Source organism: Microtus pennsylvanicus, chromosome 5 (genome assembly GCF_037038515.1).
Source record: "Microtus pennsylvanicus isolate mMicPen1 chromosome 5, mMicPen1.hap1, whole genome shotgun sequence".
Taxonomy (NCBI): Eukaryota; Metazoa; Chordata; class Mammalia; order Rodentia; family Cricetidae; genus Microtus; species Microtus pennsylvanicus.
Window position 1 is genome coordinate 136,387,536 of NC_134583.1, and position 23,856 is coordinate 136,411,391.

The window sequence follows — 23,856 nt, forward strand, 5'->3', positions numbered from 1 at the left end:
AGGCACTCTGTTTTCTCTTGATCGCTAGACTTTGGAAACAGAGAATCTATTATTATAGAACAGTTTCATCCATCTGCCCACCCACCAAGTACAAGAGACTTACAGAGGCTTGAGGCCCCTGCACCCAACCTCGAGGACAGGGTGCAGGCGGCACAGATACAACGCCCTGCCGGAGTCTGCAACTCAGGATCTGATCTGCTCTTTGGAGAGAAACATGGCAAGCCGCAGTGTGCAGAGCTAATTTCTGCTCGCTGGTTTCTACTGGTTTCTAGCACTAGGTTCTGGGAGGACATACATCAAATTGTCAACAGGGGCTGGGGGGGGGGGGTGAAAAGGAGCTACTAGTGCAACCCTTATCCCACTGCCTCACACCACCCCCAAACCCCACCCCACACCCCATATCCCTTTCCTCCGGTGGAGGACACGGTCTTGGACTCCTTCAAATGTGAAAAATAAACCAATAGATGCACGCTTTCTACATCCCCCCCCCCCACACACACACAGTGAAGGCTGGACACAGCCAACTTCTACTGTCTGGTCTCTTCCAGGCGCCTGAAGAGCAAGAATCTCTATCCTTGGCTAGCTCCGTTCCAGGCTTGGCAGCCCCCCGGAGCCCGAGTGAACATCTGCTCCAACCTGGCCTCACCCAGGTGCCTCCCTCACCTCAGAGGGCTCCCTGTAAGCAGTGGCCTAGCCCCTTCTGCCTCAAAGCATTCCCGGGTTAAAGATGGGGCTGTCCCCAGGTAAGATCGAGCAGCTGTGAAAGTCTAGCTGCAGCTGCAGAGGGTCAAACTCTCACCATTCCACTCAGACGACCAAGCCTGAGAGAAGCATAGGAGCCTGGGGCCCGGCAGCTGGAGCAGGGGCCAGGGCTTCCCCTGAACCACGTCAATCACCTGCAGGCAGCACACTCACCTGCAGATGTAGTTTGTCTTGCAGGAGTCCTGCAGATTCAGGCAGTTGGGCTTGTCCCGTTCTTCGTAGGAGCACACGGGGACGATGGTCTGTCGCCGCCGCTCCGTGCAGGCAATGTCCCTGCAGGAACAGAAGAGCATCCCGTAGCTGTGCTTGGCGGGGACCTTGTCGAAGAACTGCCTGAGGGCCTTGTGGCACTTGCGGCGATTGCAGACTTCGTTGGACATGCTGGTGGTGCACGGTGTGATGTAGGCAGACCTGTACTTCTTGCAGGTGTCGTCCAGGTTGCAGGCCTTGGCTGCGTCCAGGCAGTTGTTCCCTTTGGAAATGTGCTCCACTGTAAGGCAGAGAGAGAGGAGTGAGCGCAGGACTGGGTTCCTAAGCGTCCCCACGCACGCACGTCTGCATTGAAGTCTCGCCAATCCCCTGGGTATGCACAAACTCTGGAATTCAAGGAGTCTCAAACCTGGTGACGTAATGGTCTATGACACAGAGGAAGTGTTAGGGTGCAAAGGCAAGGAGCCGACAGTAGTCCCTAGATGTCCCTAGACATCTTTGTGGAGCTATGGATCCACCTTGGGAACTCAGGCACCTGCCCAGCTACTAGTTAAAAAAAGGCAACTGGAAAAATGTTTCCAGCTCCTGCTTGGTAAACTGAAATCAGGACCAAAGAAAACAGCAACAAATTATATACTTGTTCATGATACAGTATATAAAATGATATGCTGAATGCAAGTATAATTGCCATGCAATCCTCCAGGAATATAATTATGTAATAAATGCGTATAGAACATGCTAATTACTATATGATTACCGAGTAATTACATGGTTATTTGAGCCCAGAAGACAAAATATTATGCCAGCCTCTCTAAACAGGAAGAAGCAACTCCAGAGAGTTTGCGTCTGAGTTTCAGATCATAGGCCATTGGATGAGCACCAGAATAAAGCACACAAAATTTTCCAAACCTCAATTACCACTTAGCTCACCACATCCAAAATGTCGGCTCTGTGGACACTGATGTTCCTGATTAGGAAAATTCAGCTCAGATTTTGGATAGAATTTCTCTGGGTTTATACTGCGCAGGCTTTAGAAATATCACAGAGCATATGCTAGCTTCTGCTCGGGCTCTCTGTGCCCAGGCTGCCTGGAAAGCCAGCACTGCCCACTATGGGCTACTCTTGTGCAGTCTGGATTAGAGTTTCCAGGAGGCAGAGTCCCAGGGCAACTGCACAGGCTGCCTGGGCCAATGGGGAAGTTTCAAGTAAACTGACAAGGGGAATCGAGCTTAGGACTCAAATTTTAGGCTCAGGACCCACGCTCCAGGCCCAGGGCCCACGCTCCAGGCTCAGGACCCACGCTCCAGTCCCAGGGCCCATGCTCTAGGCTCAGAGCCCACACAGCTCAGTATCCACGCTCCGGGCCAAGGACCCACATTCCAGGCCCAGGGCCCATGCTCTAGGCTCAGGACCTATGCTCCAGGCTCAGGACCCACATTCTAGGCTTAGGGCCCATGCTCCAGGCTCAGGACCCATGTGGTTTCTTCGTTGTTGTGACTAGCACCCTGACAAAAAGACAACGCAGGGAAAGGGTTCACTTGGCATACTGTTCCGGAGCAGTCTATCATCGAGAAGACAAGATGGGGTCTGAAAGAGTTTCTCACATCACACCCACAGTCGAGAGCAGAGGGAAATGAACACTGACCTGACCACTTGATAGCTTTAAAGTCACCCCTCTTCCCCCACCCCTGGTGAATACTGTCAGTCCTAGGGGGCTGGGTCTTCCTCCATCATCACTGCCATTAACAATTCCCAGACGATCCCCAGACACATGCCCACAGACCAGCCTGATAAATACAGTTACTCAGCTTTAAGACTTTTCTTGGAAGTAACTGTCAACACCTATGAAAGGGAGTTTCTCTAGAGGAAGTGAAATGAAGGAACCTTCCAGAATGCACTGAGAAGGTGGCCCACAGCTGCAGGTAAGCAGTTATGCTAATGAATCTCAAGACCAGACAGGGTGGAGCAAACTAGCACCCTACAGATTAGATTCCCAAGCAAGTCCCTACTCAGGCGTGGCCTCTCTCTATTCTCTCCTTCTTTCTTAGCGTGTTTGTTCTCTCGATGGACAGAAGGCACTTGGGCAATCCCAGGAGCTGAGAGAACTGACAGGAAAGGGTCCAGGTGGGCTGGGCAGGGCTGCAAGGCTAGGAAATAGGAATATAAAAATACGTGGAATATAACTCTGCCCTATAAAGGAAGTCTTGCAGCCTGTGACAATATAGAGGAAACTTGAGGACGGACGTCCTGGTTCAATGAGTCATTGTCTGAAGGAAACCAAACGTGATTCCACTCATGTAGGGACGGTAAATACGTCAGCTCCAGGAGGCTGAGGGCAGGGGAGGAGGTGGTCGCTACTCAGTGGCAACAAAATTCCAGCCTCAAGCTGAGTACGTTCTTCAAGTTGAGAGGTGTGCCACAGAAAGACCTGTCTAAAGTTACTGATTCTGTAATTAGACTTAAATTTTTTCTTGGAGCCACTGAGATGGCTCAGCAGGTGAAGGTGTTTGCTGCCCAGCCTGAGGATGGCCTGAGTGTGACCCAGATACTGAAGGGTGACAGCTGAGAGATCAGAGCAGCAGCCACTAGTTCTTACCTCTATGAAATCCTCAGACTGAGCAGGGTACCCCGTCTCTACAAGTCCTCAGACTGAATCCTGAGCTCCTGTCTCCTCAGCCTTATATTCCTCTCTCTGCCCAGCCATATCGATAACTCCTGTCTCCACCTCTGTAAACTGGGATTAAGGGCGTGTGATCCCGTGCTGGGATAAAAGGTGTGAAATGTTCCTCTTTTAAACTGATTCAATCTCCAGTAGCCCAGGATGGCCTTGAACTACAGAGATCTGTGTTCCTGGGCCTCCCAAGTGCTGGGAGTAAAAGGCCTCTTTGGCTAACTAGTGTGGCTAGTTCCACACTGTGATCTTCAGGCAAGCTTTATTTGTAGCAACACAAACAAAATATGTCTGCACTTGTGTATAATGAAAGGTTATGAAAGTTTTTTTTCTAAAGTCCACATAAAACAAAATACCTGAAACAAAGGTGGTTTACACATAAGGAAAGGAGCTGGTGACACACGACCCAACAATGCATGTAACCTCAACTGGAGAAAAATGGCAGAGAAGGTGTCGCCACATGCACCAGGTACCACAGGCATGCCACACTAAAATGAACCCATGCTCACATCCGGCCTCAGGTTCATCCCAATAGTCAGAATTCACTCAGTTCCAGCAACACAATGCCGCATTAACCTGCCGTTCTTCATTGTCATTCCACCGACCTCACCGTTTGACCTTCACTGTTTGACTTGTGTTGTTTTTGTAATTCTGCGACAACAAGCAAGGGCTCCTCTTCTTTACAAACCTAGGGTAACTTTCCAGTAAAAATAGAAGGACAGCCAATGACCCCAACAAAATTTCCTTTTCTCTGGAAGTAATCCATACTGCAACATACAAGCTTAAGACGCCTTGGCTGCTGTAACTTTCTTTTGTTCCCATGACATTGTTATTTTTCATACTTTTTTATAATTACATAAGCTTAAGCTTTACCTGTGTGTGTGTGGCATGTGTTTACATGTGTGTACAGAGATATGGATGTCTCTGTGGAAGCCCGGTCGGTGTTGGGGGCTTTCCTCTAGCACCTTCGTCTTACTGTTTGAGACGGGGTCTCTCAGGGAACCTGGAGCATGCACGTGTGTCTAGCCTGGCTGGGCAGAGGGCTCCAGAGACCTGTCCGTCTCCTCTGGCACCAGCACAGGGAGCCCACAGTCATATGACCTGGTTTCTATTGTGTGCAGTGGGGCCCTGAACCTAGTTCCTCATACTTCTGCAGCAATGCTTGCAGAGTGGGCCATTTTCGTAATGTTGTAAAGGAAAGAAAAGCAATATTCTAAAGGAAAGGCTTTGTACAGAGGAAACAGTAAAGTGTGTTATGTCTGAACCAATCGTTCGTGGCTAACTTAGTTTAGCAGGGGCTGCGATTGTACCTCACCTTCTGCTGATTCCATTTTCTTCCACACATCGCCATACCAGCACACCGTCTCCTTACCCTTCGTTCAGAGCCTGTGACAAATTCCAAAGTGTACAACCGGCACATTTGGAGGGGCAAAACTAATTTGTTCCCACCTCGCAGGTCAGACGTGGCTTCCTACACGATTCTGCCCTTATGAACACAAACCATTTCCACTATACTTCCCACCTCAATGAGCCCAGAAAAATCCAACACAAGAACCCAACAAATGCGAAATAAGCAAACAACAGACTCCCGCTCCTCACAAAGGCAGAAGTAAAAATCGCCGGCAAATCTGAGCTACTTGTTTAGCAATATGTTAAGAAGATAACGCACCATTTCCCCAAGGATCCAATATAATTTTGATGTTTAAAAATCAATGTGATTCCACAGTAACAGAATTCAAGAAGAAGAAAAAATGAGTTATTTTAGCAGAAAAAAAACGCATCCAGTGAATTTCAACACTCACTCAATACAAATATTCAGCGAACTAAGAATAGAAAATAATTTCCGCAGTTTGAGAAAGGGCAGCTATGACACACGGATATGATCAGATCTCATAGTAAGACACTTTCTCCCCTAAGACCAGGAACAAAAGACGCACATCCTTTCTCTGCAGAGTCTGTGCTGTAGTAGAGGGATCTTAGCCTTTGCAATACAGCAACAGGAATAAATAAAAAATGGACGAGAGGAAGACACACACACACACATGCACACACACGCACACACACACATACACACACACCTGTTTGCAAATGACTTCAAAACCCCATAGGGATATATGAAACAACTGCTAGAATAATTAAATTTAGCTGTCAAAGATATAAAATTAATATAAAAATCAATTGCACCTTCTTGAGTTCACAAGTTCATTTTTTGTTATTAATTGCCTCTGGAGTCCACTGAGAACTCCTCATAATGCATCAGGCACCCACAGACTGGACGGTGCGGCAGGAGGACTCGGGGGGGGGTGTCCACATCAGGCACACCACAATGACACTCTAGAAACCCAATTGGGAGGGGGAACGTCTTTTCAATAAATGGTGCCAGATTCTCAACCCACACTTTACACCAGGCATAAAAAAAAAATCAATACAGGATACATCACAGACTTCAATATAAATGCTAAAATCATATATTAGAAAATAAAATTATCTGGGCAGTCAACAAGCACTATAGGACCATATAATATAAAATAAAGTCAAAGAAAAAATTCTCTAAGTCAGAGTTTACAGAAATTAAAAACTCCTGGTGGTATCAGAACACCGATAAAGAAGTGTGTCTGAAAGACCTTATGGGAAAATAGTCACACATATGTATCATAGAACCACCATCTAAAATTTATAAAGGCCGGGCAATGATAGCACATGCCTTTAATCCCAGCACTCAGGAGGCAGAGGCAGGTAGATCTCTGTGAGTTCAAGGCCAGCCTGGTCTACAGAGTGAGTTCCAGGACAGGCTCCAAAGTTACAGTGAAACCTGTGTCGAAAACAAAACAAAACAACGCTTAAAACTTAACGATAAAGAGAAAGAACCCTCCTTAGAAACAGACCAATTATTTTAACATATGTGTCACTGAAATAAATGTGTAAAGGGCCAATAAAAACATACTAAGTATTCAATATCATTATTTATGCAAAAATAATCAAAATAAAACTACAGTGAGGTGTTTTCTTGAGCGATCACAATGATTAAAACTAACGTCCAGGAGTAGAGGTATCAGCTCTTCTTTGACGTTCTAGTAGAATTCTGCACTAAAACCATCAGCCCTTGGGCTTTTTTTTTGATTGGGAGGGTTTTGATAATAACTTCTATTTCTTTGTAGGTTATAGGTCTATTTAAATTGTTCACTGGTCTTGATTTAATTTTGGTATGTTGTACCTATTCAGAAAATTGTCCATTTCTTTTACATTTTCCAATTTTGTGGAGTACAGGTTTTTGTAAGTATGAACTAATGACTGAATTTCTTCAGTGTCTGTTGTTATGTCCCCCTTTTCCTTTCTGATTTTGTTAATTTAAATTTTCTCTTTCTGTTTTAGTTTGGATAAGGATTTGTCTATCTTGTTGATTTTCTCAAAGAATCCACTCTTTGATTCATTGATTCTTTGTATTGTTTTCTTTGTTTCTATTTTGTTGATTTCAGCCCTCAATTTGATTATTTCCAACCCCAGTAGTACAGGCACTGAGAGCAACAACAAATAAATATGTCTTCTGTAAAGCAAAGGGCACAGACAATAAGACGAAAAAGGCAGCCTACTGAAAGGAAAAAGATCACCAATCCCACATCAGACAGAAGACTGATCTCCAAAATACATAAAGAACTCAACAAATTAGACATCAAAATATCAAACACCCTGGTGATAGTGGCACACACCTTTAATCCCAGCACTTGGGAGGCAGAGGCAGGCAGATCTCTCTGAGTTCAAAGCCAGCCTGGTCTATAAGGGCTAACTCTAGCACACCCTCAAAGCTACAGAGAAACCCTGACTCGAAAAAAATAAAAGAAAAAATTAAGTAATCCAATTCAAAAATGGGGTGCAGATCTAAACAGAATTCTCAACAGAAGAATCTCAAATGGCTGAAAGACACTTAAGGAAATGTTCAACATCCTTAGCCATCAGGATAATTCAAATCAAAACAACTCTGAGTTACCATCTTACGCCTGTCAGAATGGCTAAGATTAGGAAAAACACCAATAAAAAGTTTATTCTAGGGAGGATGTGGATAAGGGGAACACTCCTCCCCATTGCTGGTGGGAATGCAAACTTGTACAACCACTCTGGAAATCAGTATTGCGGTTTCTCAGAAAATTGAGAATCAACCTACCGCAAGACCCAGCAATACTACTCTTGGGCATATACCCAAAGGATACTCAATCATACTACAGGGACATTTGATTAGCTATGTTCTCAGTAGCATTATTCACAATAGCCAAAACCTGGAAACAACCTAGAGGCCCCTCAACCAAAGAATGAATAAAGAAAGTGTGCATTTACACAACTGAGTACTACTCAGCAGGGGAGGGGGCGAGTCTTGAAATTTGCTTGCAAATGGATGGAACTAGAAGAAACCATCCTGAGTGAGGTAACTCAGACCCAGTAAAGATGAATATGGTATGTACCCACTCATAGGAAACTACTAGCTGTAAAGCAAAAAGGATAAGGAGCCTTTAGTCTACAATCCCAGAGAAGCTAAGTAACAAGAAGAACCCCAAGAGAAACATAGATAGATCCCCTTGGGAAGAGGAAATAGGCTAGATCCCCCGAGAAAATTGGGAGCATGTGGGTTAAGGGAGAAGGGCAGGCAGAGGGGAGGAGGGGGAGGGAGAACTAGAAGGAACAGGATGATCAAGATGAGGGAAGGACAGAGATGGAGAGCAAGGAAAGGTATGTTTACTGAGGGAGTCATTATAGGACTAACAAGAAACCTGACACTAGAGAAAGTCCCAGAAATCCACAAGGATGACCCCAGCTAGGACCCTAAGAAATAGCAGAGATGATGCCTGAACTGGCCTTGCCCTGTAGTCAGATTGGTTACTAACTTAAATGTCATCATAGAACCTACATCCAGCAATTGATGGAAGCAGATGCCAAGAACCACAGTGGAGCACTGGGCTGAGTTCCTAAAGTCCAGTCGAAGAGAGGGAGGAGTGAGAATATGAGCAAAAATGTCAAGACCATGATGGGGACACCCACCGAAACAATTCACCTTCCAACTCTGGCCTGACGGCAAGGGAGCCAACATAGGACCAAACTAGGCCCTCTGAAGGTGGGTGATCGTTATATGACTAGGGCAGACTGTGGGGCCACTGGCAGTGAGACCAGGTTTATCCCTACTGCTTGTACTGACTTTTTGGAACTTATTTTCTCTGGAGGGATACCTTTCTCAGCCTAGATATAGTGGGGAGGGCCTTGGTCCTGCCTCAAAGCAATGAGCAATAATAGTTTAAAAAGAGGTAATGGATTTGGGAGGAAGGTGGCAGGCAAGGGAAGACTTGGAGATGTCAGGTGAGATTAGTGCTTGTGCACGAAGTTCTCAAATTATAACCACAAAAACATGTACCGCTGATAACACCCAAAGTGGGTACAGTTCATGTATTGTAGATAGGAAACCACCATAACAGACAATGAAATTCCACCGAGAAATAAGACGTGAACATGAGTCAACTCTCGACATACCAATGGCACTGACGAATGACAAGAACACTGTGCTGAAAGGAAGAGATAGAGGCCTGAGGCCTGGGCACACCCAGCCTCTGACCCTGTGACACGGAGATGTCGTCTGCCATCTACAACGTTCACACCTGAGAACCACACACTCGAGCTATTTGTAAGAAAAACATCACAATCATGTTTGGAGAAAGCTAACAGTTGTGTGTTGGGCTGCAGGCGTGCCTCTCCTCTGGGACACGTGGTCCTCGGCCAGGCTTACACTGGTCTGCTGGGAACAGAGAGAAAGTACATTCTCTGTAATTCTCTAGGCAAACACAAGCGTAAGAGAATGAATTACTCCCAGAGAGGGCATAAAGGTTTGCTGGAAGGAACTAGAGAGAATTTTCTACATCCATGGCAACGTTCTGTACCCTGATACAGGGTTGGTTATACAGTTTAGGTCAAAACCTGAGAGCATGGTGCAGACAAGGTTTCTGAATATTTAAATATTCCTCCACCACCCCACAATAAAAAGGAACTAGAACAAAGGTGAACGCTGGTTAATGTCATGTGTGCTGAAGTATTTAAAGGATGGCTTCCGAGAGTTTCATTTAAAAATGTAGAGGGACTGATAGATAAAAGCTCCAGGCAAAATAAGTACCCTCAAATGTTGAGGGTAGCCTCTAAATGTTTGGGGTGTGATACCTATTAAAATGCTTCTACTTTTCTGTAGGTTTGCAGATGTTCATAATAAAATACTCAAAAAGTAAATTTATGTTATGCCACCCTTTAAAAAAACTAGGTCTTTCTTAGGCAGCTACACACGACATATAACAGCTCTCAGTGCCATCTCCGCTGGGTCCCTCACAAACCCCACTTCCACTCTCTCTTGAAACCTGGTGCTGTATGCCTTGCTGCAATGAAGTTTATAATAAATGCTCCTGAAACCACAGAACATACAAGAGAATGCTAAGCTTCAGTCTGGAAGAATGCTGAACCTCTCTGTATTATGAAATGATCTACTAGAAACAAACAAACAATGTCACTTCAATGACTGCCAAGCAAAGGGAGGAGACAGGAGATGCCTGATACCAGTGCATACACACGGGCTCTCCATCCTCCCAGGAGATGACTGACACCATTCCAGAGGCATGGGCTCTCCACCCTCTCAGGAGATGACTGTCACCAGGGCAGGCCCTCGGGCTCTCCATCCTCTCAGGAGATGACTGTCACCAGTGCATGCACACGGGCTCTCCACCCTCTCAGGAGATGACTGACTGATATACCAGGGCAGGCCCTCGGGCTCTCCATCCTCCCAGCAATTTTACCCTCTGGGCTCTTCTCCCTCTTGTTGGTGCTGGACGACTTCAGACTGCTTTATGGTGACTTTTAGTGCCGTCCTGGACACAGCCCATTGTTTAGCTCAGCGTTATGATCTTGCTTCCCGTCCCCTTGATCTCTAATCTCTCCCACCATCTGCTGTTATTCACTCCTTAACTTGGTAGAGTGTCTGGGGGTACTGGCTAAATGGGAATGCTTTCAAAATGAAGGCTGTTTACTAGAAATGCTTTTCTTAAAATGGGGGTCAAGGCATATGCCAGTAGGTTGTGTTCAGCTAATGTGTTCCTCTCCAGCGCTGGCTTCCATACTATATTGCGGAGGAGACATTTGACAAGCTTTTTCTTTTGAAGCTCAACACAACCATGTCATTGCTTTGCAGGTTATAGATTGCTTTCTCTAGCCACAGTGGAAGTCTTTCCAATTTCCAGTGGGACTGTATCTGACTGTATGACTGGGAGGGGTTTTTTTGTTTGTTTGTTTTGGTATTTTTTGTTTTGTGTTGTGTTATTTGAATTCTTGGGCATGAGATAAATCACAGTCATAAAAAATGGAGAACCAGAGCCAAAAACAGAATCAGGTGCTGCCAGTGAGTAATGGTTTGGCAGTCAGAATGCCTATCTATCTTTCCTCATCTACCTACTTACCTACCTACCTACCTACCTACCTACCTACCTACCTACTGTCTATTTGAATTTTGAAGAGGTCTGTAACACAACTGTCCTTGAGCTCAGCCTAACCTTCCTGACCCAGCTACCCAGGCACCTAGACTATAGGCATGGACCATCTACCATGCCGCTACAAGGAGGTTTTAAAAGTGGTCCAATCAGCTGGACATTCATGCAGAACTTATTTTACCCCTGTGGACCCTCCTTTCCCCATGTGCAAGAAATGATAAATGAAATTACTTCAGTGTTGGAGGCTGTGGAACCCAGACCCTGAATTTCCTGTCAACAACTTCTTATGGTTGCAGCTGCTCTGAGCAAAACAACTTTTTTGTTGTTTTGCAGCTGCTCTGAGCACGAGACCCTCAGGAGTTCCTGATGGCAGGGGAGTGGTTTTTGGTGGGTTTGGCTGGGACCTGGCTATCAGCTAAGGATCTCTATATAAGCTGCTCTGGTACACAACAAAGGGGCCACTCTTGTTTCAAGGATGACCCGTGTCTCTGTCTGTGTGACTTTGTGTTTAAATCTCCAGGCCCTTGGCCAGCTCGCGAATGGTCCTGGAGTGCAGGCTCCGCACTACAGCCATATTACCGTAGTACATATAGTAGTATGGACAGAAAACTTCAATCCTCAATATCCTCTGGTTTAATGTACAACACAATTTTCTCGTTTAAATAATTACTTTAAATGTGAAGGATGATGGCCAACGACAGAATGAGAGCTAATACCGGCCTCTCTGTTGATCCAAGAAGTGCATGTGTTGCAGGGGGCCGCACATTTGTTCCCCACCACTTAGACCCGAAATAATCACACAAAAGCCATATTATTTAAATCACTGCTTGGTCCATTAGCTCTAGCTTCTTATTGACTAACTCTTACATATTAATTTAACCCATTTCTATTAATCTGTGTATCACCACGTGGCTGTATCTTAGCAGCTAAAGTTCCGTCGGGCTCCAGCGGGGCTACATGGCTTCTCTCTCACTCTGCCCTTCTTTGTCCCAGCATTCCGTTTAGTTTTCCCCGCCTATCTCTCCCTGCACAGGCCCAGGACAGCTTCTTAACTAACCAATGGTATTCACAGCATACAGAGGGGAATCCCACACCACCTCCCCTTTTCTGTTTAAATAAAAAGAAAGGTTTTAACTTTAACATAGTAAAATTACATATAACAAAACAGGTATCAAGCAAGAATTACAGTTACAATATTCATATCTACTTTATCTTTTATCATAACTAAGGAAAACTATAAATAGGAAATATTTATATTTCCTATCAACCCCATCAAAGACTCCAGAAGGATATAATATTACCTAAGAAAACAGGAAATTCACTGTAAGCAACTTCCAAAATTCTAGAATTGACAGCACTATCTCAGTGCCTGGACAGTCACCCCAAGTTCTTCTGTAACTTTGGGTCACCCATCTTCAGCCCACAGGCCCATAGTATCCAGCAGACTTTTCCATGAAGCACGGAATTTCAAAGACAGTTCTGCCTATATTAGCAGTTTGTCAGTCACTTTCTTCTGTGTCTTGCAGAATGTCTGAGAGACTTTTTCATGAAGCAGGAACCCTGGAGGATCATCTCGCGTTTAGGCAAGTTCAGCAGTCGTTTCTCTGTGGGTCCTGCATGTCCAGTTCATCAAGCAGTCCAGGGAAAAGCAGTTTCTTGCCCGAAAGATTAGCAAACTCCATAAGGAGCCTCTTCGATGCCCATCATCCTCTTGAACTAGACCCAAAGTCAACCCTGACCTGAAGGCAGAGTGAACTTGGAGGACCATCCTATCAAGGGAGATGTGGTGTGTCAGGAATGCACAAGGGGCTGAGGAAAGAAGTCAAATTCAAACTCCTCTGAAGCAAGGAACTGCCTTTTCCCCAGAATCACTCCTCAGTGTCCCAAATAAAACAGGCCACCTTGACCCGGAGCCTCTCTGCACCACGCTCAGAGAAATCTTCCCAACCCCATTGGTGCTACTCCGGATAGAGCAGCAATGCAAAGAAGTAGCAATCCATTTCTATTGATGGTGTGATGGAGTCGGACAGCAAGTGTATTAAAACCTGCATGGGCTGCATGCGATATGATGGATTAGGCAGAAAGTTCGCACGACACAGCAAGAGAGTGCTGTTTACGGAGGCTTGCCAACTTCCGGCTCTCTTTCCGCTCTCCTCTGTGGGGCTGTAGAGTGGAACCCACAACCCGTTCCTTCTTTCTTTCTGACTTGATTAATTGCCATGTTAACACAGCTACTGTTCCTCCAATAGGCTCCCTCTCATGTATTAGCCCAGCAAATGAAAAATGAGCAAAAGGCACCGAGCTCTTCCCAGGGGCAGCCAAGCTTTTCTGGGAGATCACGTTGACAAGTCGTCTGATATCCGAGTGGATCAGGTAGCAAAATCTGATCACGCGGGTTGTGACCCTTGTAATTGATCCCTCATGGGTTTGGCCTTTTCCAGCTGAGGTGCAAAAAATTACATTTCAAATCCATGTGCTGGCTGTCTGGAACCCATTTTTCCATTTATACACGTTCCAGAGCTATTGTGTTATACAATGCACTTCCTGATGATCTCATTTTTTTTATATTTTACACAACGACATGAAGTCTGGAGCCTTACCTAAACTTCTTTGAAGATGAGAACAGGGGAAACATTTTTAATACTTATGAGTTAGGGAATAATTCTTCTACCTGGTGGAAACAGTTTCTAATGTTGACCACAAGGGTAGCCTCAATCCAATAGACCCGTCACTTCCTTCATGCAAATATTTGCCCGCCTTCACTCCACTCCCTCCCCAACCTTCTCTGAGAAGGAGTGTGCCAGTCAGAGGCTTACTGCTGTGGTGATAGAGAGTGCTGTCTCAGCAAATGGGATCGTTACATTTTTAATTAACCTTTCCAACCTCCCCCCACCTTTCCCTATTGTTACACACCAACTCCTCAAAGCTCTTTGTTTGTTTATGTTCAACCATGTTTGAGACAAAGGCATGACAAATGATCTCAGCTGAAGCAGGAGTCAGCATTGCAGGTGACCTGCCTACAGAGGTGTGGCTCGCCCCTGTGTGTCAGGCATGGGGACAGGCTCTCAGTACTCGGTGGCTGGCTTCCCACCTAATTTTTGTTTTGGCAGCTTAGCATTATTTAATGGCCCTGGCTACCAGGGAACTGGCTTTTTAAAATCTCTTTCAACCTAATTATAATTACAGTGTATAAATCATAGAATGATCAATTATAAAAATCCAGGGTTCATAAATATTTAACTTAGCATTTAAATCCGCACCGCAGGAGCGCATGAGATTGTGGAGCCAGTCTCTCCACAAACAATTGCTTTATTACATCCCCGCTGCCGACGACGGCAAATGGCACCAAGTTTGTCTTGTAGCACACTCCGGCACATATCTGGGCATACCGCCTCTCCAAGTCGAGATGGCGTGTGCGGTCTTCTCTTAAAATATGCAAGCCTCCCATTAAAAAGGATTTTTTTTCCCCCTGCAAAGACTCCGATCATCATCCTTTAATTCCCCAAGTTTGGAGGCATGATTATAATACTAGACATAAAAACACTCATTAAAATATATTTTATTTAATGTAAGATTGATTCCCAGATAATTGAGGTCAGATTTGTTTGGAGATGAATTGTGACACATGCAAACGCTGAGGCAGAGAGGAAATGATCTTCTAGGCGGACTCAAGCAAAACAGCTAAACATTTCTCAGCAAAATCATAAAAGCATAATTGGATTTCAATTTAGAAATAGTGGGCCTAAGACAGGCCATTTTTAATAATCTAATTATGTGCTCAGGGCCTACCCCAGAACTCAGCCATGGCTACAGAACTATTAATTGCGTTCAATCCTGCTGCATCTTCAACCATGAAATTTGCTATTACATGTGGGGCTGGTTTTCAGTTGCGGGCCCTTCTTCACCAACCTCAGATGCTCTTATGCCATCCAAATGTGCCTGCTTTTCTCATTTTCCCAAAGCAAAATCTCTTAATGACGTCTGTGGACCAGAACAGAAGCTCAGATCTGTGGTCTCTCCACAAACACCATCCACAGTGCGACCTGAGAATATTTCCCGTTTTTATGAAGGCACAGTGAACAGCCCTTGCTTTTGTCTGATTTTCATTAATTAAAGGTATTTAATTGCTACCATCTCATTAGCAGTAAAATTAATGAGTATTTCAACTATCGGAAGGAGCTGCATGATAAAATAAACCTAATTCATTTTATGGAGTACAAAATGTAACTCTGCTAATATTTAGCCTATGCAAGCTCTACTGATACTTAGGATTTCAACGGCAAAAGACTAAATATATCTTCAAAATAGGCGCTGCTTCTGCTCAGGAGAGACAGAAGACATGGACCAGCTGACAACACCCCAAACCTTCTCTTATTTTCTACCACCACATTGCCAGAGAGAACTAATTGGAATGAGCGGCAATGGCTTCAATTTTTTTTTCTAGGTTACTGCTGAATAAAAGTTGACTGTAAGATAACATATCTGTATTTTTTAAGTGACCATGACACCCACGAACCACAACAATAACCAGAATGGTGAGATAACTCTTAAGGGAGCCAGAGAGGCATTCACATCTCAGCAGCAACCAACAGCTCTCTAACTGGCCTTAAGGTCCATTCAACAAGAAGGACACCACGCCCAATCTTGAAAACCTGGCCAATTGCCCTAGAGGCATGGGCCTTAGAGAAGAACCTACTACCACCACTTTATTAAATCAACGTAATTTCTAACTGCATCTGGGTATTTATCCTCATTCCCACAGATAAATGTTTCTCTCATCACCCATCAAAGAAACTTGTCTTTGCAACAGATGCAGACCATTACAGAAAACCACACTCACAATGCAGAGAACAGGCAGTCATATGGTGCCTAACTCCACCTCATCCACCACCAACAAAACTCCTGCATATAAGACTCAGGGAACACCTCGGAAGGGGAGGCAGAAACGGTGTAAGAGCCAAGTGCCGGGAAATCTGCTACAAGGCTGTGATTCCTAGAACTGGCATGCAAACAGCACCCATCATATCTCAATAATATGGCTGCATAAACAGGAGCCAAGGTTCAGCACGAACACACACGAACATGGAAGGGAGACATACCGTGGGGCAGCACTTACAGACAGAGAACCACAGGCAAAAGGAATGCCAAGAACGGGAGAAACAGTCTTTCTTAGAGATGAGCCCCCTTTCATTTGTTATTCAATATCAAGGGGTCAGCCCTGGAATCATTCACAAATAAGTAGTTCTAAGTGGACTGAGCAATCTATAAGTAGACATATATATTTACATATCAATTAAAGAAAAAGAGGCCATGATATCAAGAGCAAGCAAGTTGAGCTACTTGGGAAGAATTAGAAGGAGGAAAGGGAAGAGAGAAAACAATGTAACATTTTTAATGAAAATATGTAAAAGATACGTCTAAATTTGGGCATGACAGGAAGTTGAAATGTTACCTCAAGAAGGCTACTAGCATTCTGGAGACCTCAGGAGCTTTCTCCTAGTACTTTGAGATTTGTTCTTCAAAATGTCTGAGCCATGCTGAGTCTCCGCATTAGGGATGGATTTTAAAATTATTTTTAGTGCATGAGTGTTTTGTCTGCATGAGTCTGTACACTACATGCATGCAAGGCTCAGGGATGCCAGAAGAGGGCATCAGATCCCCTGGAACAGAAGTTACAGGTGGATGTGAGCTCCATGTAGGTGCAGGGAATAGAACCTGGGTCCTCTGGAAGAGTAGCCAGCGCTCTTGACTGCTGAGATACGGCTCCAGCCCCAGAGATGAGGCTTACAAGTCAAGTGTTTAGCAGTGAGGGTTGAAAAAAGTAATAGGTGGTAATGTTGACAAGTCTTAGGGGTAGAAAAAAGAAGGATGGGTCTATGTTAATGAGTTTTTGTACCTGTGGCTGACCGATGAAGAACTTCCAAAAACAAACACCGGAGGAGGCTTTCTCAAAAAGGTGTTCTAGCAGAAGATCCTGGGATAGGTATCTCTAAAGTGGCTACCTGGAAGGAGCAGGTTTGTTTGAGTCTGTTCTGTGAACTCTAGTTTATCTAGCCACAACACAATGTTGTGGCCCTAAAGCTGGAGGACCTGGGTATGACGAGATGATGGGCCAGGTCCAAAGGTTGTTTGAACCCAAAACCCTCAAAACTTAGCCTGGCCTCTGAGAGACACGGAGAGAAGAGACGTCTGAATTTTAAGGCCCAGAAAGAGAGGAGAGAAGAGAAGTAGTTGAGATGGTGCTGAGATAATGAATCACTGATGATTCTGGTGGTTCTCAGGGCCCTCACAGTGTGGGTTTCAGCAAAGATAAGCTAAATATCAAGCCTTTATTTTTAGTTAAAGAGCATAAAATTCAATGCCTTTCCTCCCACGAGCCTATTTACATACCTGCTGGGCTACCTGTCTGCCTTCACCTGCCTTCCAATTAATACCCCATTAAGCCTCTCCACCTGCAGTGGCTTTTCCCTTAGCCACAGCCCTGGAACTATCACTCATTTGATACAGCTCAACTGTTTCTTTGGGAAGACAAACGGAAGCTGCATGAATAATAATAGCAACGCTTTGCATTTAAGGGGTTTTGTGTTCACAAAAGGCAGTAGCCCGTAGCTATGGTCAGGATAGAAAAAGAGGCACTGCTTGGGCCAAAAGTCTGAGTAGTGTGGAAGATGGGGGTGGAGAAGGAATGGTCACTAGCGACTCGGGTGTGTGGATTCTGAATTCTACGTCTCCTTTTTCTAATGTACAACGTGTGGGGGGGGGGTGAGATGGAGGGGAAGGAGGAGGGACAGAGAGAGACAGAGACAGAGGCAGAGAGACCCAGACTTCCTGAGTGTTCTCATGTATACAGGCTTACGTACATGCACATGCCAGTGCAGTGAGGTCTGAAGTTGACATCAAACCTCTTCTCCATCATGCTTCACCTTACACCTTGAGGCGGGAAGTTGGGGGGGCCAGGCTCTCTCAGAGTCTGAGCTCCCTGGTTGTCCTCATCTAGCCTGCAGGATTACTCCAAGGACTCCGTCTCTACGTCCCTCACACTGCAGTTATAGATGGTGGCCAGGCCCACCCAGCTTTTATGCGAGTCCTAGGATTACAACTCTGGTCTTCATGCTTGTATGCCATCCTCCTAGCCCCAAAGTTAATATTTTAAAATGATGTTTTGTGGACAGTGGTTTCTGTCCCACCCGGTCCCATAGCAATTCAGTCACCAAAAAAACACACAGAGGTCTACATTAATTATAAACTGGTTGGCCTATTAGCTCAGGCTTCTTATTAATTAATTCTTACATCTTTACCCATAATTCTTGTCTGTGTTAGCCATGTGGCTTGGTACCTTTCCTCAGCAAGGCATTCTCATCTGTGTCCTCTATGTCTGGGTGACAACACATACTGAATCTCCTCTTCCCAGAATTCCTGTTCTCATTGCTCTGCCTCTACTTCCTGCCTAGTCACCCCACCTGTACTTCCTGCCTGGCTACTGGCCAATCAGCATTTTATTACACAAGTACAAGAAACAAAAATCATTACAGAGTAAAACCATTGTCCCACAGCAATGTTTCATTACAGTCAGTGGGTTTTCTGTCTAGCTATACTAATAAGATTTGTTTGGTTAACGGCTTTATGGTCAACTCCTACTTGTAGTGAATATTGTGATTTCTCTTTTGTATAAACAGATTTCAGTATTCCAGTCATTCTTTGCAGGAGTTACAAGGCCTGCCTACCCTTCAAGAACTTGTTCTTTTCACACAGCCCCAGGACTTCTGACAGTCAAATTTGGTGCTGGATGACCTTCCAGGACATAAACCTTCCTTTTGGTTCTTCACCCGACCCATTCCTTAGCTCTATGGCAAATCCCAGCTTCCCATGTCCAATTACTTCTGGACACATTTTCAGGATTGTGGTCATCGGGGTGCCTCCTCATGAACCATTCCTTCAGCCATCATCCCAGGAAGATCCAAATGACAATAGTCTTTGTGTCTCAGAAAAGGTAGACCAGATGACTCCAGTGTGCATACATTCAAGGTGGCCTAAGATGAAGCAGGTTAGCAGGATAACCACCCCCCTCTCTTTTCACAATCCCCCTCCCTCCCCTGAGCTGCAGAGGCAGCAGACAGCCCAATGGTCAGGACTGTGTGTGCCCACAGATCTGAATGACACAGTGGGCATTTTGTTTAATTTTAACGGCCTGTTGGGGAGTTTTCCTGCTCATTTTTTTTCCCACGGCTTTATACACCCACACCTGTACCTTCTGATCCCCGTTAGATCCGCCTTTGACAGACCACACACCAGTCAGCTCAAAAACTGTTCAAACCCTCGGATTTTTACATGAAAGTTCCTCACTTGGTACTTCCAGTACACCCTGGTAACTGTAAACTTCAGCTTTGTCTCCCAGGGGATCTGCAGAGTAAATACAGTTCTAGCCTCGTGGTGCTGGGCACCATGCCACTTCTTCTAGGGAGGGAGGTTCTCTCCACCTGGCTTCTGTCCATGGGATACTCTAAGTCTGTTGAGGCAGAGGAGTAAGTAGCACAGCCTTCTCTTCTCCACTGTTTCTAGAATATAGCTTTCCTTAGCTTCTCACAGAGAATGACAGCTTTTATAACCCTGATTGCACGGACACCAAGGAATGAGGGTTCAATGAGAACGAGGCCAACACCCAACGCTGCTATGTCCATGTGGATGTTTCTCTGGTTAAAAACAACAACAACTGAGGCCCCAAAGCATGTTTTCTACTGAAAATTCCTCCTAGCTTCTAAGTGAGCCTTTTCTGCTAGGAAGGCAGCGGTGGCAGCTAGCTTTTGCGAAAAATGTCCACATGAATGGTTCCATTTAACTCGGGGCAAGGCTGAAGCCGAATGTGAGAGTCGAGGTCAGGGTGATTCCATCAGCCTTCCGCCTGGAGAGATCAGAGTGACATTCAATGCAAGCGCCCTGGACCAGGTCAACTGCTAATGCTGTACCCAGCACCCCAGGACTTGCAGAGGTACAAGGTCACCCTTTGGCAAGGGCACTCCTGAATGAGAGAAGCAAAAACCGCTGGCCTCAGCATGGCCAGTCACAGTGCCTTTCTGTGAGGAAGCCACGGAGGGCTGAAAAGCAGCAGTGGACATTCACCTTAAAGGATGTCTGGGATGCCTGTCTCTGTACTAATGAAGCAGGCTCGTGTAAGGGGAAGAAAGAGAGAGCTGTTGTTTTCAGACACAGAATCATAGGAACCTCCTCTCTGTGGCTTTGTATTCACTGGCCAACATTGGTACTAATTAACCTTTTGCCCTTTGGCCTTAGGAAATGAAAGCGGGCATCTCCTGAGAATCTGCCCAGAGGTAAGTGTCCAGAGCTGCCAGCCCTCTGGTCCTCCCCAGGGTAGGAGCTAATGAGCCTGCCCAAGAGCACTGGGAGAGGGGGTGCTGGAGTGCAAACCACAGCTAGATATGACTCCAAAGGTAAAGGCATGAAATGCAAACTGGGGCTCTGTGGCTTGGGAAGGAGGCGGGCATTTCTCTTAGCCAGGCTGTGCCTTCTAAGAAGTTCTTAGACGGAAATAAACAGAAGCCAAGTTGGCTTTTTCATGGGAAATTATGCTTTCTCCAAGTTTTTAGCTGATTTGTTGTGTGGGCTAGAAGACAATCAGTGTCGGATTTAAGAGTTATTAGTTTTAATTATAAAAAAAAATCCACCCTGAGACTCGCCCACACTCCCGGGAGGATTTTACATGAAAAGCTCTGTTTGGTGTTGTAAACAGGACCACATTTGGAGATGCCTAGGGTCAAGAGTATGGTTGAGGTTCACAGAGTTCAGAGACAGGAGCTGAGAAAAATGGAAGATTAAATGTGGCTTTGGAAAAGGTATGTCAAGGGCCAGCGAGACCGGACGGCTCAGCACTTGCCACTAAACTCCATCCTGAGGTCCCACAAAGGAGGAGAGAACCGGTTCCACCTGGTTCTCTTCTGATTTCCTCCTGTGTACTGTGGCATGTTCATACACCATGAGCGCACACACATACACACACTAGAGAGGGGGGTCAACCAGCAAAACGAAGTTCCAAAAATCCAAGATATACTCTGAAATTGGTCATTAATTTTCAGCATGGTATCTGCAGAGCAGAAGGGAAAGAAAAGGAGGGAGGGGTTTTACTCTCACCCTTTACTTAAATAAGAGTCTTCTTTCCCTGTGTGGTGAGCAGTTCTCTAAAGTGTCAAGAATTCATCAGGACGTTTGAATTTGAGAGAGGTGAGAAAGGAAACTTCAGATGTGATTAGAAGTTCTCCGCAGTCCTCTGGAGGGGAGGGTAGACCTCTGCGAGGGCTGACAATGGCCTAGGGAAGGTATCTACCCAAGATTAGTGTGTCAGCAAACACATAAGGCACAGAAGCCCCACATCTTTGACATTTGAAGAACAAAGCTATCCATCAATGTCCTGGCGCGGATCGATCAGACAGAATTCTACTGCTGAAAACCTAATAGTATGATGGTAATAATGTAGCTATAAAACCTCCAGTCTGTAATTGACTGCCTCCACTTGAAGTGAGCGCGTCTCACACGGTGACTAATGCCCACCTAAAAGTTTTGTCTGTGTTGAATGACAATCGGTTGAACCTTGCGCCTGCTCTCGGTGGCCAGCTTTGCTAGATAATGGCCTAGGGATAGACACGGAGGTGGGTGAGCAGAGATTGTCTTCTAAAATGAGTGATATAGGTGTGCGATCCTTAACTCCGAGTCTCAGGTTCTTCTCGGGCTTTCTCCTGAAGGGATGAGTCTGCCACTTGCTGACAAAACCACCCAGTTAAAATGTAGTCTATGAAGTCAGTGCCATGGTGGCATGTTCCTCCTTGGGGCATGGAGGTCTTGGTGGCATGCTGTATAGTGAACGTGGTATTCTAATTACATCTGAGGCTCAGGATCTGTATCCCGGCCATGGATAACCCTGTGAACACAGGGGAAGAGAAGGAGAGCAATGGTAAGCTTCTGAACCTTCTGCAACTGCAAGGAACCAGACCAGAGATCTTCACAGACTACATATAAAAGAACTTCACTGGAAAAAGAAAGCTTCCTGATGCTGCTCTATGCTAGAAAGGATCACTCACCCCGCCACACAAACTCTGGATCCTCTACTGGTACCAACGGCAGCGGAACAGGCAAGGACCATTAAGTGTGGGATAGCTCAAGGCAGTCACCCTAATGATCAAGTTCAGCAATGGCCCCATGCAACGGGACATGGCAGGACTGTGTTACATACCTCAGTGTTTCAATTTGTTGTTGAAAATAACTTTCCCTGGACAGTGCTTAATATCCTATCTGAGAGCCCCACCCTTCCCTCAATAACAGAGAAGGAAGCCCTCGGCATCCATCAGCTCACAGACACGATGAAAACTTCTTTCATGCTGGACTTAAGGAAAATGAAGCCACCCCAAGCCTTTCTATCCCTGAAATCCACAAAACCTTTTGGGGTTCTGAAATGTATTTTGAAGTTCTCAGTTTTCAATTCCCCACAACTGTTTGTTACCAAACAGTTTTTGGCCACAGAGTTAAGACTTCATTGTAACTAAAAATGTTAATTAATATGTCCAGCGGCTTCTAATGGACCTTGAGTGTGTGTGTCAGGCTGCTCGGCTGCCCTTTGATGTATACTTTAAGGTAATTGGGGAGTCTTACTGATGTATTTTTAAAGAGCCAACTATTGATTAATAATGTTTCAGTATTAATATAGCCACTTTGTGTGGATCAAGAAACATCAACAGTGGAAAACCCATATTTATCTACGAATTAACAACTCACTATAGATCTGTTACTTTAAGCTAAATGGGGTGCATCCACTCATGCTATCCCAGCAGGGACTAGGCCCCTCATAAGAAAGATTAAAGCCCAAGCCGGACTTATTGTTCCCCTGCATAAAATGAGAGCTATTCGGGGCGTCATGCCCTAGCGCGGCCGAAGAGAGCTGCAATGGAGCCAGGTCCACTTCCCACCCTGACAGGCCGGTATTTTTAATGCCTTCCTTGATGAAAATGCTTCATACTGTGGGAGCTTTAATTGCTTCCTGGGCCGAGTGGAATGAAATAAAAAATGATTGTGCCATTCGGGTTGGAAGGAGGACGAGCTCAGCCTTCTCCCTGCTTGAAGCCAGTTGTACGGTTCATATACTCCAAGTGTGCGCTCATTCAAATTGAATTACTGCAGAGAGGAGAGCTGGGGTGTGCGGGAGACTGGTGAGGGAGCAGGTCCTGAGGCTGGGCTTCAGAACACGAGGCAGGGCTATTCTCCAGCAGAATGGCCAGCTCCATGACATCTAGAAGGCCAGAGACTCTACTCAGAGGTGGGGTGGAATAAAGCTCCTGCCTTGTCTTTAGCATGGAACGACCAGTCCACAAGAGCACACTCCTCATGTTTACATGGTAGGTAAACAACTGGGGGAATCCAAGACAACTTACAAACAGTCTCCATGGCTCGTTCCATGCTACAACTGCAAGCCAGGTTTCTGTAAGCGTCACTTGGCTCTGAGGCGATGACAAAATATCTATCTGCGCCTCGCAGCCACCACCTGAATCTGAATAATATTCAGATTTAGAGAAGTATGCCGAGCTACTCTTATTGGCAGAACTGAGTGAAAGGCCATCAAACCAGGAATGCTTAAATGTTTTTGAACTTAAGACTCTTCTCAAGAAGCAAGGATCTCGCTCCCAGCCTGGCTCTGTGGGTAGATCTGGGCATTAC

The 23,856-nt window shown here is 45.4% G+C and overlaps 1 protein-coding gene across 7 annotated transcripts in view; it reads right to left on the minus strand.

Moving 5' to 3' along the window:
- Gfra1 (GDNF family receptor alpha 1) overlaps nt 1–23,856 on the minus strand; it is a 221,303-nt gene that overhangs the window by 66,271 nt on the left and 131,176 nt on the right. For all 7 annotated transcript variants that reach the window (XM_075974539.1, XM_075974534.1, XM_075974536.1 and 4 more), the window contains one exon: nt 916–1,252. In XM_075974539.1, the coding sequence (XP_075830654.1) occupies nt 916–1,252 (337 nt within the window). The remainder of the gene's footprint in view (nt 1–915; nt 1,253–23,856) is intronic.